General features: G+C 38.4%; 1 protein-coding gene across 1 annotated transcript in view; it reads right to left on the bottom strand.

The window, feature by feature from the left end:
- LOC140235366 (uncharacterized) overlaps positions 1-15,805 on the bottom strand; it is a 46,808-nt gene extending 31,003 nt beyond the window's left edge. The window contains exons 1-2 of the mRNA XM_072315395.1: positions 15,743-15,805; positions 14,558-14,742 (exon numbers count right to left, since the gene is read on the bottom strand). Of these exons, the coding sequence (XP_072171496.1) occupies positions 14,558-14,683 (126 nt within the window). The 5' untranslated portion in view covers positions 14,684-14,742; positions 15,743-15,805. The remainder of the gene's footprint in view (positions 1-14,557; positions 14,743-15,742) is intronic.
- Between the last annotated feature and the right edge of the window lie 510 nt (positions 15,806-16,315).

The following is a 16,315-nucleotide window of genomic DNA, read 5'->3' on the forward strand; positions in this document are numbered from 1 at the left end:
TATTAAACTACTCTTCAGGAAAGAGAAGTGCAAACAGCAATGCAGCCAAGCAAAACCCAAAGTACACAGTGTACAAAGTTTAATGTGAGCATCGTCAGCTACCGTTATTAAATTGCTGATTATTCTGTTAAACATCCTACAGTATTATAATTTGATAAATCTTATCTTTGACTAAAGATACAGAAACAGAGTCAACAAGTTCTTTCTTGGTGAATAATCATTTCATATAACTGTTAGTGACATACTTTATGAGGGTAAAAGAAAGGACTGTTCATTCTGTACGATCAAAATACCCACACATTTTCTTTTTACACATATAGAGCACACTCAAAAGTTTCTTTTCGCTTGTTGAAATTCTATTGTTAAAAGAAATACACAGGGCTGAAGGATGGGATATTACCCGACATACACATTAACTTCAGATGATATATAACACCTGATACCTTCCTTACAGCATTTTTGACCATTAGGTAATCACCCTTATCTCCTGAAGCATACTGATTGAAAGCATGCAATGTTTGGGTGCTGTTCGTTATTCCAAAGGTTTGCTATTCCGAAGGTTCGTTATTCTGAAGGGTCGTTAATCCCAAACACGCAAATTCCCTATACCTAGAGGTTCGTTAATCCAAAAATGAAAAAGGGTTTGTTAATCTGAAAATTTGTGGCGTTATTCCAAAGGTTCGTTACTCCAAAGATTGGTTAATCCGAAAATGAAATTCGGAACAATGAACCTTTGGAATAACAAATCTTAGGAATAAAGAGCCTTCGGAATAACGAACTTTCAGAATGACGAGCTGTAACCCAATGTTTCATGCAATTTAAATCCAACACATTTCTAAGCATGATATGCTTGTCATTGACATAGTTTGCTTCTTGATACTGTCCCGTTTTTCTCACTATTACAAAATTCTGATAGTCTCCCAGCATACATGCCATTGATTTAATTGGATTCTACCAATAAAACTGGATATCACAATTCATCTGTTGGGAATGATAAGGGCGTTAAGTTGCCACTGAAGACCACTTAACGCCCTTCTCATTCTCAGCAGACGAATTCAAACGTCAGGGGAAATGTCATGAGAAAAGATCGGCCACATATGCAATCTAGAGCCCTGTTATAACAGACCTTACACCCCTACAACGTAAGAGCAACGTCAGGACAACGTCCCGAGAACAATATCCTTGGCCTTGGGCAATAAAACCGCAGGAGAGAGCGAGGGGTACCGTTTTAACAGACATACACCCAAAACCTTCTCCAGGTAGGTTTCCATGAAGGGGGTGTGTCTAAATGCAACTAGCCCGCCCACCGGCCAGCATTACCTATTTTTCAAGATTGTGCACATCTAGCGAGGCAATCATCCCAGCAAACAAAACATGGTTACAATCACTGATCTCAACTACATAGAGATCAGTGGCTACAATCCATGCACGTGATCGGCACGTAGCATGTCAATCATTCTCTGTCCGCAATGTTGCTCATGCATGTTGAGTTATCAAGGTAATGTTACGCACTTGCATTCTAATAGAAGTGTTGTTGTGGTAATGTTGGGGTAATGTCAGGGTCTTTGCCCTAGCTGGCTAGGGTAGAAGTTAACCTACTGCTACATCTTAGCAACATTTTGTGGGGACCTTTTAAACAGGCAGGGTAAAAAAAGATTACCTGGGCACTACCCGGACGTGGTCGCAGTAACTCTAGTTTGAAAGGTTTGCTAAAACAGGGCTAACTAGCAGAGTTTATAAAATGTAATGCTGATAAACTTGTGATATGATAATTTCCCTCTTGCATCTCTGGCTTGGCCACATCTGCAAATTCCTTAATGTCCACTTATCATACATGAATGCACTGGAGCACAGTCACAAAATAGAACACTTTAGAATATGTAAACGATCTACACGAATACTGGTGAATGATTGGTCATAATGCAATCATGTGACTATCAGTAATGCAACAAGGATCGAAATTGTTATATTTTGTGAGCAGTGACATCACATCAGGTACTGTTAGTTCCAGAATTTCACTGACTGCCAATGGGGCTAGAATGAAATGATGTGCATTTTTTATGTAGGCCATGTGATATAACATACCAGGGAGGTGTTACAGAGATGGAGTGGCAACTCTTCGTAATTCATGCAAACACATGTTTGGGTTCAAGGCGTTACAATGGGATGTCTAGCATTCCATTACGCTTTGAAGTCATGCTCGGCACCGCTCTAGTTGCAAGACGAAGTTCGGAGACGAAGAACGCATTTCACCTTTCGTTGAATTACAAGCTTTATTTCACCGCAAAATTTTATATGAAATACTCGAATTGATTTAGAATAGTTTAGGAAAGAATTCAATATTATTAAGATGTATTTCTAGTTTCTTCGTAATTCGCAAATCGAAAGGAAATGAAAATTAGGCCCTCTTAAAAACCTATTTTTTTCTATAATGCGCACATTTCCGCATGTTAATTTTCTATCTTTTAATAAGGGATATTTTGATCTTTCAAATAAAGTACTCCGTTAAAGCGTGTTCCAGCGTGTTTTTAAACTATTTGCTGTTAAAATTGTGAGTTTTACACTGCATTTTGATTTGCTGCTCCAATTCAAGGTACACAAATTCATTGTTGCCATCACATTGAAAGAGAGAGCGAATTGCAGTAGGAGCAAATATTTCTAGATGTGAGAGCGCTAGTCCCGATTATTGATGCTCTCTTTTGTCAAAGCACATGGGTAACACCTCTAGTTGAACGCATAACTTCTCGGCGGTGCCGCGCATGATTTCAAAGGAGAGTTTTAGTTGCCTCTCCTTCTCTAGCACCTCCCTGAACATACATTGCCTTGCCTATCGTTGTAATATGATACTTTACAGTTCCTTCGAAGTATATATTTTCCCCTCAAGACAATAATGTGGGGAAAATATAACTCCAAAGGGGATGTCAGGTGCTATATTACATCTTTAAAAGGGCAATATCTGTATAATATCACATCCTAACATTATGATACTGTGTTATACCCTGTCGTTATAATTTATTACATTGCATAATGTATAACACCTTTTATAGTCATAATTGAAAGTTTTCAACTAATCTTACATTTTATCTACACATCATCTCAAATGGAGCAAGCATATGATGACACATTTTTTGTTCTTTCTTTTATGTTTGTATGTGCATATTACATGTCCGGAGAGAATAGAATTCATAAAGCTCCAACACTGTATAAAAAACAACTGAAGACATCTCCTGGCAGCATCATGCCATAAAAGACATCAGAACAGTGATAGATGATTAGATGATCAATATGTCATGTTTTGGGGTTGTTCCTGTTGTTCTTTTAATATCTAGGGACGTGAAAGAGCATAGGCATAGTTGTTAACAAAGTGGGAAATGTGTGCGTGTGTGTGTGTGTCTGTGTGAGGGTGCGTGTGTATCGATCACCTGGGCATACAAGATGAACCATTAAGAAATTCCATCACTGAACACAAAAAACAAGTGGGAGAACCAATTCCCAACGACAAATATTGACTCCATTGTTTGATGTGCTTTGTGTCTTCATATTCGATATTACAATCCAATTTTGAAATTGATATTACCATTTGCTGGATACGTGCATGAGTGGAAGGTGTTCGCAGGGGAGGGGGAACAAGACTTGCATACTGTGGACAGCAGAGTTAAATATTTTGTTCCATGCCAGAGAAGAGGTGACACAGAGAGCAAAGGTGTGTGCCTAAAGAAAAAAGAGTAGAGGAGCTTGTTTGTGATTGCAACCATCCTGTTTGACTGTTAGTTCATTGCTGTATGCATATTTTCCCTGCTAATGTTTGTCATTGTCCGTGGTGACAAAATATAACTATTCTTTGCCTTCCTTTCTTCCTCTCTCTCCCTTGTCTCATTTTTATTTTTTTTTTATATATCCATGTATGTGAGCTAGCTTGTGTGGGTCCCCATTCCCACTTTCAAAATAGAATTGGTTTTACAGGGTGTTTAGACACAAAAAATATGTACTAAAACAGTATATAGCTATACCAAAACAGTATAGCTATACAATGAATTTATACGTCTGAACGCTGACTACTGAAACAACGTATAACGAAGCAATGTACAACGAAACGGTGGTCAGAGCATCGTTTTGAACTAGTACTCGATAACAAATCAGCATTCCATCATGTCCATGTGCGACCATGGAACGGTATACCTGGACAGGGCTTAATGCGAGCGCACGTGAAAAGTGACCCTGTATTTCACACTACGGGTGACATCATGACCACAACAACATGCACAGTGGGAAACTGCACATGATACAAACTTTTCCAGAATGGTCAAGTTTACCGTCTGCACGGTTTGTCGGCTTTACGATGATTCTTTATGCGTCATTTCTTTATCGATGGACTGGGTTATGCTAGAGAAGATCAGGTTTATCTTATATGTGTGAATGGGGTCATTTCCTCTCTCTCTTTCTCTCTCTTTCTCCCTCTCTCTCTCTCCAACCTCACTGTCTTAAAATAATGTGTGCAGATGTACATTCTGAAGCCCACTCTATTTGAGTTTCACTGCACTTTTCAACTAGAGCAAAATATCATCATAGCACGTCTAAAATCATTGCCTGCATATTTGATGAGACTAGCTCCACAGCTTGTCAATATTGTTCTTTGGTGTCATGTCTTTTTCACCAGCATTCCTCACCTTACAGGAAATAAAAAAAAAAGATAGAAAATTCTTCTCTCTGAAACAGTGCAACAAACTTCCATCAAACGACAACTGTCTTGTCTACGTGTCAATCATGATATAATCATACTTACTTTAAAGGGATTTTACAGTATTGGTGGAGGCAAGGATTAGGGTTTTAACTTTTTGTGAGATACCAAGAAACGACTTATGAAATAGTTCAGAGCATACCATTCTAAGACAAATTCAAAGTTTATTTGAGGAAAAGTTTTGGAATGGCTGAGACATCCAAAAACAAAGTGAAATAAAGCGATCATAATAAAAGGTGGGTCCCACCTTTTATTAGGATTGCCCTATTTTGCGTATCTCGGCCATTTCAAAACCTATTTTCATCAAATAAACGTTGAATTTCTCTTTGAATTACATGCTCTTTCATATTTCATAATTTAGTTTCTCATTATCTCACCCAAAAATGTTAGAAACCTGAAGTTAGGTCTCAGCCAAAACTATACGATCCCTTTAAACCCTCGTAAAATTTCAATTCATATGCACTCAGTACAATCTAAAAATGAAATGGTAGATCCAACATTTCGAGTGTTAAATTTAAATTCAAAACATTTGCTAAAGGTTCAAGGAGTGACAAAATTTGAAAGGCTGGATTCACCATTTCATTTTTTTTTTTTTAGTGTAATACTTATTCCTAATGAAAATTTGAGCCAAAAGAAACTAAAAAAATATATATGAAAGGGGTCAAAACAGCATCCTCTTGTATTCTCAAAATCAACAAGCACCAACATGGATAAGGATATGATGGTCTTTTACTTTTTTCAACATATATCACATCATTAATTCTCTTTTCATTCAATTATAGCACAATAAAAATGATCAGATTTGCTTGAGAAAAAAATTATATGTGCAGCACTGAAGAAATTTTTCATTTACCACTGCTAAACAAAATACATGTAAGTGTCAGCAACAAAAAGAAACAAAAATGATACACTAAAAAAATGTAGGAATTACAAGGGATTTTCATAGGGGTGTTTACATATCATGAATTATATTTGATGTGCAAAGAAATGCTATGTATTCTTATGTTAGAATAATGTACTTTGACTTTGTTTTAAAACAGACAGCCGAGATTACACCTAACTATTGATGTATTCACATTCATGAAAAATGAATAGCCACCCCCCCCCCCCCACATGCAATATTCTTGTCATCTGATGTAAGTAAGTAGTGTTGCCTTTATAAAGAATTCTGTTTTTCTGTCTGTAACACCTCCAGAAGTAACAATGAAGGCAGGATGTGAGAAGGGATGTACAGCCAGATGTTGGATGTTCTCCCCTCACCTGTTTCTCCTGTGGTGCAGTTGTCTTTGAGCGCTATTGATCCCCTCTGCAGGGAGGCCAACAAAAGGCTTGAAGTGCCCATCCAGGCAGACCCCAGAAAAGGAGTAGGACTCGAGAAGTCTGGTCTCTCAGCCCCAAGCGATCTCATCCCCTCCTTGGCAAGAACAATAAGCAAAACCCTTCTGGAGTGATTTCCACTTCCTGTTTTTAAAATAGGTCTAAATAAGACAGAGAGAAAGAAAAAAAAAAAGGAAAAAGAAGAAAAAAAAATCCAGAGAGTTTTGTTTGTGTGTCCATACAAGGTAGAGAGGAATGGGGGTAGGAACTCAACTACATGACATTTATACATTATGGGGCATTACAGATAGAGAAGGAATATGCTGATGAATTCAAATTTGCACTTAAGTGTACTCAGGCACTTGTGACTTCCAAAAATTTTGAGAGGGCAGTGGTATAATCACAAAAGCTAAGTATATATAAGTCAGAGTCTGTTGATTGCCACTTCTTTCATTTATTAAGTGGTACATGATCATGATGATAATGGAATACAAATTTTCCTGTTCTCATTATTTAGTCAACCCAGTATACCCATCTCTTCTTCTGATCCCTTTAGAAACTGTTAACATGAGACCTTGTGTTAACCTGCTGAGGACTAGCCCCAAGTATACTCCGGCACATATCTATGGGAAATGCGTGTTGTAGCAAAATTAGCCTGTCCTCAACAGGTTATATAACAAAACAAAATCAAATGTGTAAATGTTAGTACATCCATAATTATTTCAAACCTAGGGTAGATGAATAATGATGGGTCCATGTGCTATTTCAAGAGAGAGAGAGAAAGAGAGACAGAGCAGAATTGGGAAATGTAGCTGCACTTTGCTAAGAGAAATTCTTCCCTGTAATACTGATTAAGAAATGGAAGAGCAATGGCTGTACGATTTATGAGGAAGAGGGTGGAAACTGATGTCTCCAAGTGTTATTTTAAAATGTGATGCCAAATTTCATTGAACAATAGGTGCATTTTACATGGATTTGTGGTATCAGACATTATTTAGATTATGACTGGTGTGAGAGGCAACATACTGAATGAGTCATCTTAAGGGTTTGAAATACTATTGAGGAACTTAAACACCTCCAAGGAATAGTATTTTAAATATGTTGTATATTTCCTAGAAAAGAAGTCATCATCTGGTATATTGCATGGATCAATCAAAGTACCATGAGAGTGACAATCACCTTCAACTTAAATTTTCTGTGGGAACCATTCTCACAGCATTACTAACAAGCTAACTAGCTATGCACAACCACACAATTTCAGTGACCTTACACCTCATATGCATAGTGCATACCAAAATTTGTGTGCCCTTATTTCACTGCAAATGACACTGAAATCAATATACCATGGTATTAGCACCTCAGTGGCTAACCATGTTACGGAAGGAATGCAGCATTAATTGGTCACAGCTCTTTAGAACACAGGGCCCCAGTCCTGTAAGAATGAAACTGCACTTGTGACAACAAGCAATTTTCTCCACACAACAAGTTCAACAGTTTCGGCTGAGATTGGGCTTGAGATTTCCAATATTTTTTGCTGATGATCTATTTGAGAACCCTCTAAGAATTGTAGGCCCCCTATGCTTTTCTACATTTCATGAAGTGGTTTCTAAGTATCTCACAAAGAGTTAAATGCTGGATTCCCACTTGTACCAATACTGCACCATCCTTTTAAACACATAGAAATCCAAATAGAATTTACACAGGATGCACCAAGTTCCCACAGACACGAAGATATATCAAAAGGCTGTTCAAAGTTCAAAACATTTGTCATAATTTGACAAAAAGTGGTAAGAAAGGCTTCTTTTGTTTAGAAGTGCAATGGTTGTTCTTCTTGCAATGTTTCCAGCAAGTTTCCTCTTTGAAGATACTATAAGCAAACTCATGAATCTTAAAGGCAAACTCAATACCAGATGACTCCAAACAGTGAGATGAAACTATAAGATTAAAAATCATCTGACAAAATTACAGAAAAATCTGACTTGAGTTGTACACAAAACATGCAAATCATGAAGATCCGCATAAAGTGGTAAAACAGTTATCAGTTTCCTTCTAGTCTATGAGGAAAGCATTACAATATTTGTTTGTAAATATGATATAGGATGACAAGCGAACTCTGTGATCGCTGAAAGGTAAATTTGCACAATCTGTTTGATTATCCACCATTGTGAATTTGTTGTTTACTACAAGAGGCAAATACTTCTGATAAAACTTGGTACTGAAGCCCGTATCATCACGTCATCAAAATGGCAAAGTCCCTCACCCTGCTAGGTCCCCAATTTTTGCCACAACAAGCACATTAAAGGTTAGCAATGTCTTGAACTAACAGCATAATCTGTCCTCAAGATTTTAATGACTTCCTCACAAGGTTATCCATTAACTAATACCTGTCTTGTTGGTTGGTAGTTCTCATGGCGGGGTGTGACGGTAGACTTGACTGACTTTTGCTTTGGTCCATGGTTCAGCAAATTGGACAAGGCGGCAAGGTTCATTTGTACTCAGCCCTACTTTAAAATCAAGAACTTGAAAAGGCACACTTCATAAATGCTGCTAGAGAATGGATTTTGAATGACTTTTCTGCTTTAATAGCTGTCTGCCTTTGTTTTGTTTTCCATGGATTATCATCAATATTTCCACTCAAAAATGCAAACACTGGGTCTTATTCTCATCCATTTAAGCACATACTACCAGTATATTTTCATCATGTTGATGTATATAGAAAGGATGTTTTGCATTGCAGCTTTTCTGAGAAAAAAAAAAATGTCACTATGCAGTGTTCCTTTCTTTTATGACAAGCATGTTTTCATGCCTTTTAGCTCATAGTGACCATTCACGTTACAAGGAAACAAGGAAAGAGATATTTATCCTTGTCCAGTTTGTACTGGCTATCATGTTACCAACATATCTTATCTCTAATGTGATACCAATGACTCCAGTGGGAAAACATTCAATTAACCTTGGCAGATAGTGACAATCACTAATTGATGTTCGGCTCTTCTCTCATCTGTAAAGAGGAATGAACAGTGCAAGATCGATGGCAGCATTTGCGCTTAAAATCCATCATAACAAGTTGGCCTATATACATATGTACTCTCCATGAATGAACTTACACATATCCAATGTGTGCAATGTATCCCACTTCTGGACTCACGATATTTAACCCTACCTTTCGTGTGTACAGAAGAACTACACTAATGGGAAAAAAAAAAATCTATTTCCTTTCGTTCACTTGTTGAATGATTACTTTAAATGACTCATTACAAACACTGTCTATCAAAAAAAAAAAAAAAACTCCAATCCAGAGAACATTCCAGACAGGTTTTTAAGAAGACACACTGGATGAATGCCCACACAAATGACAATGGGCTGAACTAAGTTGCTCAGTAACCACTGATTTGAGTCAGTGGTCAGAATGCAACTCTTTCCTCTATTTGTCTTTTTTGGTTGTGTATTGTTCTCTTGCCAGGCTTAATCATATTTAAAGTCTTTTATTTCAATCTCTTCCTTGCTATTCTAGGTCCAGTTGGAAAGCTGCAGGTAAGGCTACATTGATCAAGGAGAAAGCTATGTTTATTCATGTGACAAGCGACTGTCATGATAGTAAACATAAGGGTTGTTTGTGTGGGTGGGGCACTGAGAAGATGAGAACAATTCGTGAGATTATCTAACACATCTATTTTGACTTTTTGTTGAATGTGGGCTAAAGGTAGCATCTCTCTGTGCACATACCTGGAACTTTCACATACAGTCAAACCTGCCTTAGCGGCCACCTGTCTACAGCAGCCACTGAAAAATTCCCCCCCCCCCCCCCCCCCGAGAGAAAAAGCCCTGTTAAAGACCCTGTGTACAGCGGCCACCTGTCTGACGCAGCCAGCGGCCACAAATTTTGTTTCCCGCGGTAGATTTTAACCTGTCTATAGCGGCCACAGACCCGATGGAGCAGTAGCCGAGCCAATAATTCAGCATGTTTTTATGCTTTGTAGTCGTGCCAGTCATTCCTGGGCAATCCGCCACTGCTGCATTCATCACTCATTCAATCATAAAACTGCACTAGTGTTAAGCTTTCTCCACGAGTGTAGTACACATGCTACTGTGCAACAATTTCATAAACACTCCCATAAGAAAAAGAAAAGTCTGCCGGAGATCTGCGGCAGACTTGCCGCAGGTCTTCGGCATACTTTTTAGTCTGCGGCAAGAGTAAGCGGGAGTATGCGGCAGAACCAAGCTTTGCTGCAGACCGGCCGCATACTAGTATGCGGCAGGAACAGTCTGTGGCAGATCTGCGGGAAGGCTGCCACAGAAAGGAACTTGCGGCAGACTTCTCGCATACTGCATACCTGTGTAGAAATCTTGCCACAGATCTGCCGCAGATCTGCCACAACCTCTTCCTGAAATCGTACTTATGAATATTCATCATTAACAGTCTACTGCAGATCTGCCGCAGATCTGCCGCAAACAGTTTAGTAACCGTGCCTTAAAACATAACAATTTTTTGTGGGTATATAAATCATGTGATACTGGCATTGTTCAATGCATGAAACACACGTGTGCATAAGTACACACATACATGTATATGTAAGTACTTATAGATGTATACAACGATGATACATGTACATGTAGGCAATGCACACAAAGTTGGATAACCTGTCTATAGCGACCACCTGTCTATAACGGCCACTTTTTTCATCTCCCTGGGTGGCCGCTATAGACAGGTTTGACTGTAGCTTCCTTCTTGAAGATAGCTTTTGACACTGCAAAGCTTGTTGATTTCTTGACTTCTCTTCCTGATCTGATACCACAATGACAAAATGTGCAAACCTCCTAACCCTTCTGACAGAAAAATAGGGATAATTTGGATCAAAAGTTGGAAAGAAAGGGCAGTTTCCACAGGAGTGTGTAGTAAAATCATCAAGAAAAATAGAAACTCCTATTGAAAGAGCTGGGAATGGTCAAAATTCAAACTCTTTCCTCAAAATTCAGAATAGTTGAGAGGTTTAAATGTATCATAACGATGATATGTTGTGTTGTGTTGTGTTGTGTTGTGTTGTAGTATGTTGTGTTGTGCTATGAATGTGTATGTTGAATTAACTGTTATATTTTGTCATTCTGTTGCAGAGCCACTATAAACCACTGGTGGGCTACCCTGGGTAAAGAAAACTGAATAAATATATAATAAATATGTGTATTAAGATATTCAGATTGTCCTTTCATCAAGCATAATTACTTGAGGCAATACTAAAGATTTTTGTTGCCTTACACACATTCCCACACACGCCTACATATGGTTTGATGGCATCAGCTGAAAATTATGAAATGTTAATTCATTAATCAGTGATTCACTGTTAGAAGAATGCCTATACCCCCTCCCCACAAGTACTGCGTAGAAAAATACACAATCACTGAGAAGAATATGTATAAATAATTAATGATAAATGTTGAATGTATATTTCATAAATGTTGTATGTTGTAACAGCATTTTGATCAGGTCCCTACAAAAACACTTAATGAGAAATAGTTATTATTACTTTATGACATTCAAGTATTGTCTCATAATGAAACAGTTTATTGGCTTCCATTTTCCAAAGTTTATCAGGACTAGAGACAAAAGGCCCGTTCACAAACAACGAAAATTGAAATTTCAATCGCGATCCAAATTTCGATTTTTTGTTCGACCGTTCATTCACAGGGAAAAATCGCACTTCGCAGCAAGGAAAGAACGATCAGTGGCCAAACTGCGCATGCGCGAATCTTGCATGACCGAAGACTGACCCCGCAGTCCCAATAGAGTTTCGCACGCGCTACGAACGGTGGGACTAAAAATACCGATTTCCGAATCTCGATCGCGCTCACACACACGACGCTTGGCAAAATAATCGCGATTATTCTGAAAAATCGCACTAATAGTGCGAGTTGGATCCCGATAAGGATCGCGGTAATTAGTGAGATTTTTCTGTCCACACTGGAAAAAATTTCGAAATTTTGATCGCGATAAGAAAATCGATTTTTAAATCGCACTTTTTCCCTTGTGTGTGAACGGGCCTAAAGTCTTTGGAGGATTGAAAACAACATACAGTCTCAACAGTCACGGTTCAAATTTAACACTGATTTTTCACTCTCACTGAACTATTAATTGTTAATTCATTAAAGTAACTACAAAACCCTTCTTTCCTTTCATCATGATCATTTTGGTGTACCCTACTTTGATCCATGATACTATCCAAGGTATGTTTCAACCTCTAAAAGAGATTAACATAAAGAGTGTGAGGCTCGTTACAAAAATTGATGTTTCTGATTTCGATGTATTCATAAACTTTTAGATGCAAATGCAAATACCAGAGCATTGATATTTCTAGGGGAAAAGGAGGGAAAAACTCTCGGGAAAGTGATGACAGCCCAGGTCACCATGAGCTAGCTGCTGAGTCCTGCCAGTCAAAGAGCAAAGCCAAAGGGTGGTTTGCATTTGGAAAGATATTCATTGGCAGATTTGTCAGATTTGTTCTAACATTGGCATGGTACCCCATCTCAATTAATTTGCTTTGGTAGAATACTGATAAATAATGAGTTCAATGAGATAGCATACCCACATCAATCATCTGTTTTGTATTCTGCCATTCAATTTTGAATGCAAGCATGCAAGCAAGCAAGCAAGTGACACTATTTGTACACCTTACATTTTCTAACTTACATGCACTACAACAATGTTTGGTTATGTGGAAATGATCAAATATTCTTTTCAACTTGATTGTGAACACACAGGTAGTGAGAGAATAACAGTGTTGACATTGTAATTTAGTTTTTCTCCTCATAACTGAAATATTTCTGCTTATATTTACTTCATTACGTGCAATGGAGAAGTTCCTTAGATGTAAGTATGTGTAGTATACTGTTTGATAAACATGTTCATGGGTAGTTGAGGTGCCTCTTCAAAGTAAGGTCCAAAAGTTGCTACACATTGTTGCTTGTTCTGTGGCACAGACAGATGATGGGACATCATCAGTATGCCAAATAGTATGACATTCCTTATCTGAAACATGATGGGCACTAGGTCCAGCACTACCCAGCAGTTATCACCTTCTGCTCCTCACAACAATTCCTCTGCACTTAGCATCAGAGAACTCATACCAGAAGCACTTAATGGTGTTGGCTCAGAACATCCGAGTCCACCTGCGCTGAGGAGGTGAGGGGTTCATTCTTACAGCACCAACAAAGCAAGCTGTTAAGTGGACAGCAGGACACAATAGGGCCTGGTTAAAATCCCTTTGTCACACCTGAAAGGATCACAAATACCCATTTGTCAGCTAGATAGCCCTCCCAGCCAATTCTCCCATTAAGCCAGTGGTGCTAAACAAAAATAATGGCAGTCGCTTTTGAAAGGAGACGTAAAGGACTTGCCAGAATGAAATTATGTCCCATTGTGAAGAGACGCCTGGTCCCTGGCACTTAGTGGAGGAGACTTATTTCCTCCTCTGTGTTGCTACCATGATATTGACTACCGGTAGATCTAGATTTCATTATCTTCCTACTGGCTACACACTTTTGAATGCACTGCATCAATTTAGGTGATGGGCAAATGTGTATAATAGTGGGAAGAATATGAATGATGCCAGATAACCTAACTTATCTGATATCAGCCTTCAATTGCACTATACCACCAGACTGAAAGTTTTTGAGATAGATATATGTCACAAATATGACATATGTCACACATTACAAGTCATTTTTAAATTTCAGTGCATCTTCCTACTAAAAGCAACTGGGCAACACCTTAACCCCTTTGAGGATGGACTGATTTTACTATAACAGGCATTTCCCATAGACACCTGCCTAAGTATTCTCGGGACTAGTCTTTAACAGGTTAAGGATTCACAGAAAAATAGAAGGGATATTCTTTGAGTATTCTTATCCAAGCACATATGAAGTGTGCTATGATTTCAGAAATAGAAGTATGCATAAACAGACATGATTCTTTTTTTTAAATATGACCTTCAATGTCAGGCTGAAGAAACGAATATGACTCCGATCATGGATTACTGTATATGCTGTTATTTTCACGTACAGATATTTTTGCAAATGAGGAGGTCACGGACATTTTCGGGAGATGTTGTTTTCGCGAATTGACACAGAGGCCTACATAAGCGCACTATTATCTTAGCATATGGTGACATTTTTGTGTGTTGTTAAATTCGCGGTCCAACTGAGATTCACGAAATTCGCGAAAATTAAACCCTCGTGGTAATAACAGCTTATAGAGTATGAGAATCTAGAAGATCATATGCACTGAACGATGAGTTGATCTTGATGATTAGGTTCACACGTACTGCTGTATGACAAGGGGGATAACTATCTCATCTCTTGGAGATGAGAGAGGCGGTGTACAGAAGGGACTAAAAATGGAAGATGCTGGGATGGAGTGAGTGAATGGAAAGGATTGCAGAACGTCTGAATGAATGACTCTGGTGGAGAATGAGCAAAGAGGGAGAAAAGCCGATGGGTAAACCTGCTTACCTGGGATTGGTAAACACCAGGGGTTCTATAGATCACACAGGAAGTGTGAGGCCAAAGTCCACATGAGTAGGCAAACACTGACAAAACTTCAGTTGGCAGGCGAGGAGCCCATTGGTCAACCATCATTGTGTCTTGAGGGGCAACCCGGCAGGGGGAACACTCCAGGCCTGAGCCAAGGAATGCAGCTTCACAGGTAAGGAGAACAGTGAAGAATGTACAAATAATTCCGTTTAAAGTTTAAAAACAACAAACAAACACATAGCTGGGGATGGATGAATTTTAGGGAAAGAAAAGCACAAGTAACAATTCAGAGGACAATGGAAAAAGAGAACGGGGAAAGGAAAAGATAGCACAAAGAAGAGAGTTATAGATTTGTGGGAGTGCGGAAGAAGCAAACAAAAGCAAAGTCAGTGAGAAGAAATGCTAGCTTAGAAGTGGATGGCATGCAATCTGTGAGAGGTGGAGTTAGAAAGAACTTTAGATGAGAGAGAGGAAATGTGAACAGTCTGCCATAGTACCAACTTCTCCTGCTGGTAAAGCATACATCAAGGGCAGATCATATTAAAGAATACGTATGAATGACAGGTTGAAGAAATAATTGCTAGCAACTGAACACTGGAATGTACAACTGTATGAAGATAATATCAAAGGTGAAGTAAACTCCAAGTGAATGTTGATTGAAGGAAATTAATGAACTAAAAGGTAGAGATTACTAAAATCTTTGTGAAATCAGACAAGCTGTATAACAAATTTAGGATGGTTGAATGTAAGCAAGCTGTTAAACATGGCTTCACATTAGGATCATGAAATCTTAACCTTGATCACATGGCTTTTCTGCTTGTTGTATCAAAGTTCATTATTTGTTCTGAACAAACAATTAAGAAGGCAAACAATTTATTTTCCTTGAATTTGTTTGAGGGAACTTCTATTGTCTTTGATCATATGTGACATTATCAGTGTCTGTTGATAAGACATACTGAAAATGTTTTTGTTGTGTGGGGAAACACAACACTATGGTGTCATTCCATGCTTGAAATAGACAAGTAGGCATACTCTATAAGCAGCATTACTGTATAATCAAATCACGGGGAGACATTTGAAGCACCCATTTAATGTTTTCATCAGGTGGTCATTCAAAAAATGAAGTTGTTACATGCCCACTCCATGTTATATATGTCTACTGACCTGTTGCTACTGTTCTTACAATGAAGAAATACAATGCAAACTTCTTTCCAAGGTAGATTCTCATTTACATAAATATCCCAAGACTGTCTGTGAACAGGATAGAATGAAAACAGCACAAAATGTCACATGGAGAGCAAGTATCCAAGAAAGAAACCTGATTTGCAGTAGTTGATTTGCTGTAGTACAGGCTACAGCTTTGGGAAAATGTGGGCAATCAGAGAAACTGATAATGTTTAATCACAAACAGACCTGAGCTATTCAAACACCAGACTGGCATTGCCAAGTGTGCTATGTGTCAGATTAATAGCAACACCTGTCAACTATAGTGACATAGACATGGTTGCTAAGGGATGCGGTTTCTTTCCCATTTTGTGCATACCTGGTAAACACCGAGTTGTGTCACCAGATGCAGAGTTTAAATAGAAGAATCTAAAATGTAACTATTTTTTGTTTTCTCCTCACTGGTAGAGGAAACCAAAAATGAGAGGAAGGGGGGAAATCAAAGCTGACATGTGCATAATAGCCAGAAATTCAAATGTCAATCATGACAGGAAACAGTACTAGACAGCAAGA

Source organism: Diadema setosum, chromosome 11, assembly GCF_964275005.1.
Source record: "Diadema setosum chromosome 11, eeDiaSeto1, whole genome shotgun sequence".
Classification (NCBI taxonomy): Eukaryota; Metazoa; Echinodermata; class Echinoidea; order Diadematoida; family Diadematidae; genus Diadema; species Diadema setosum.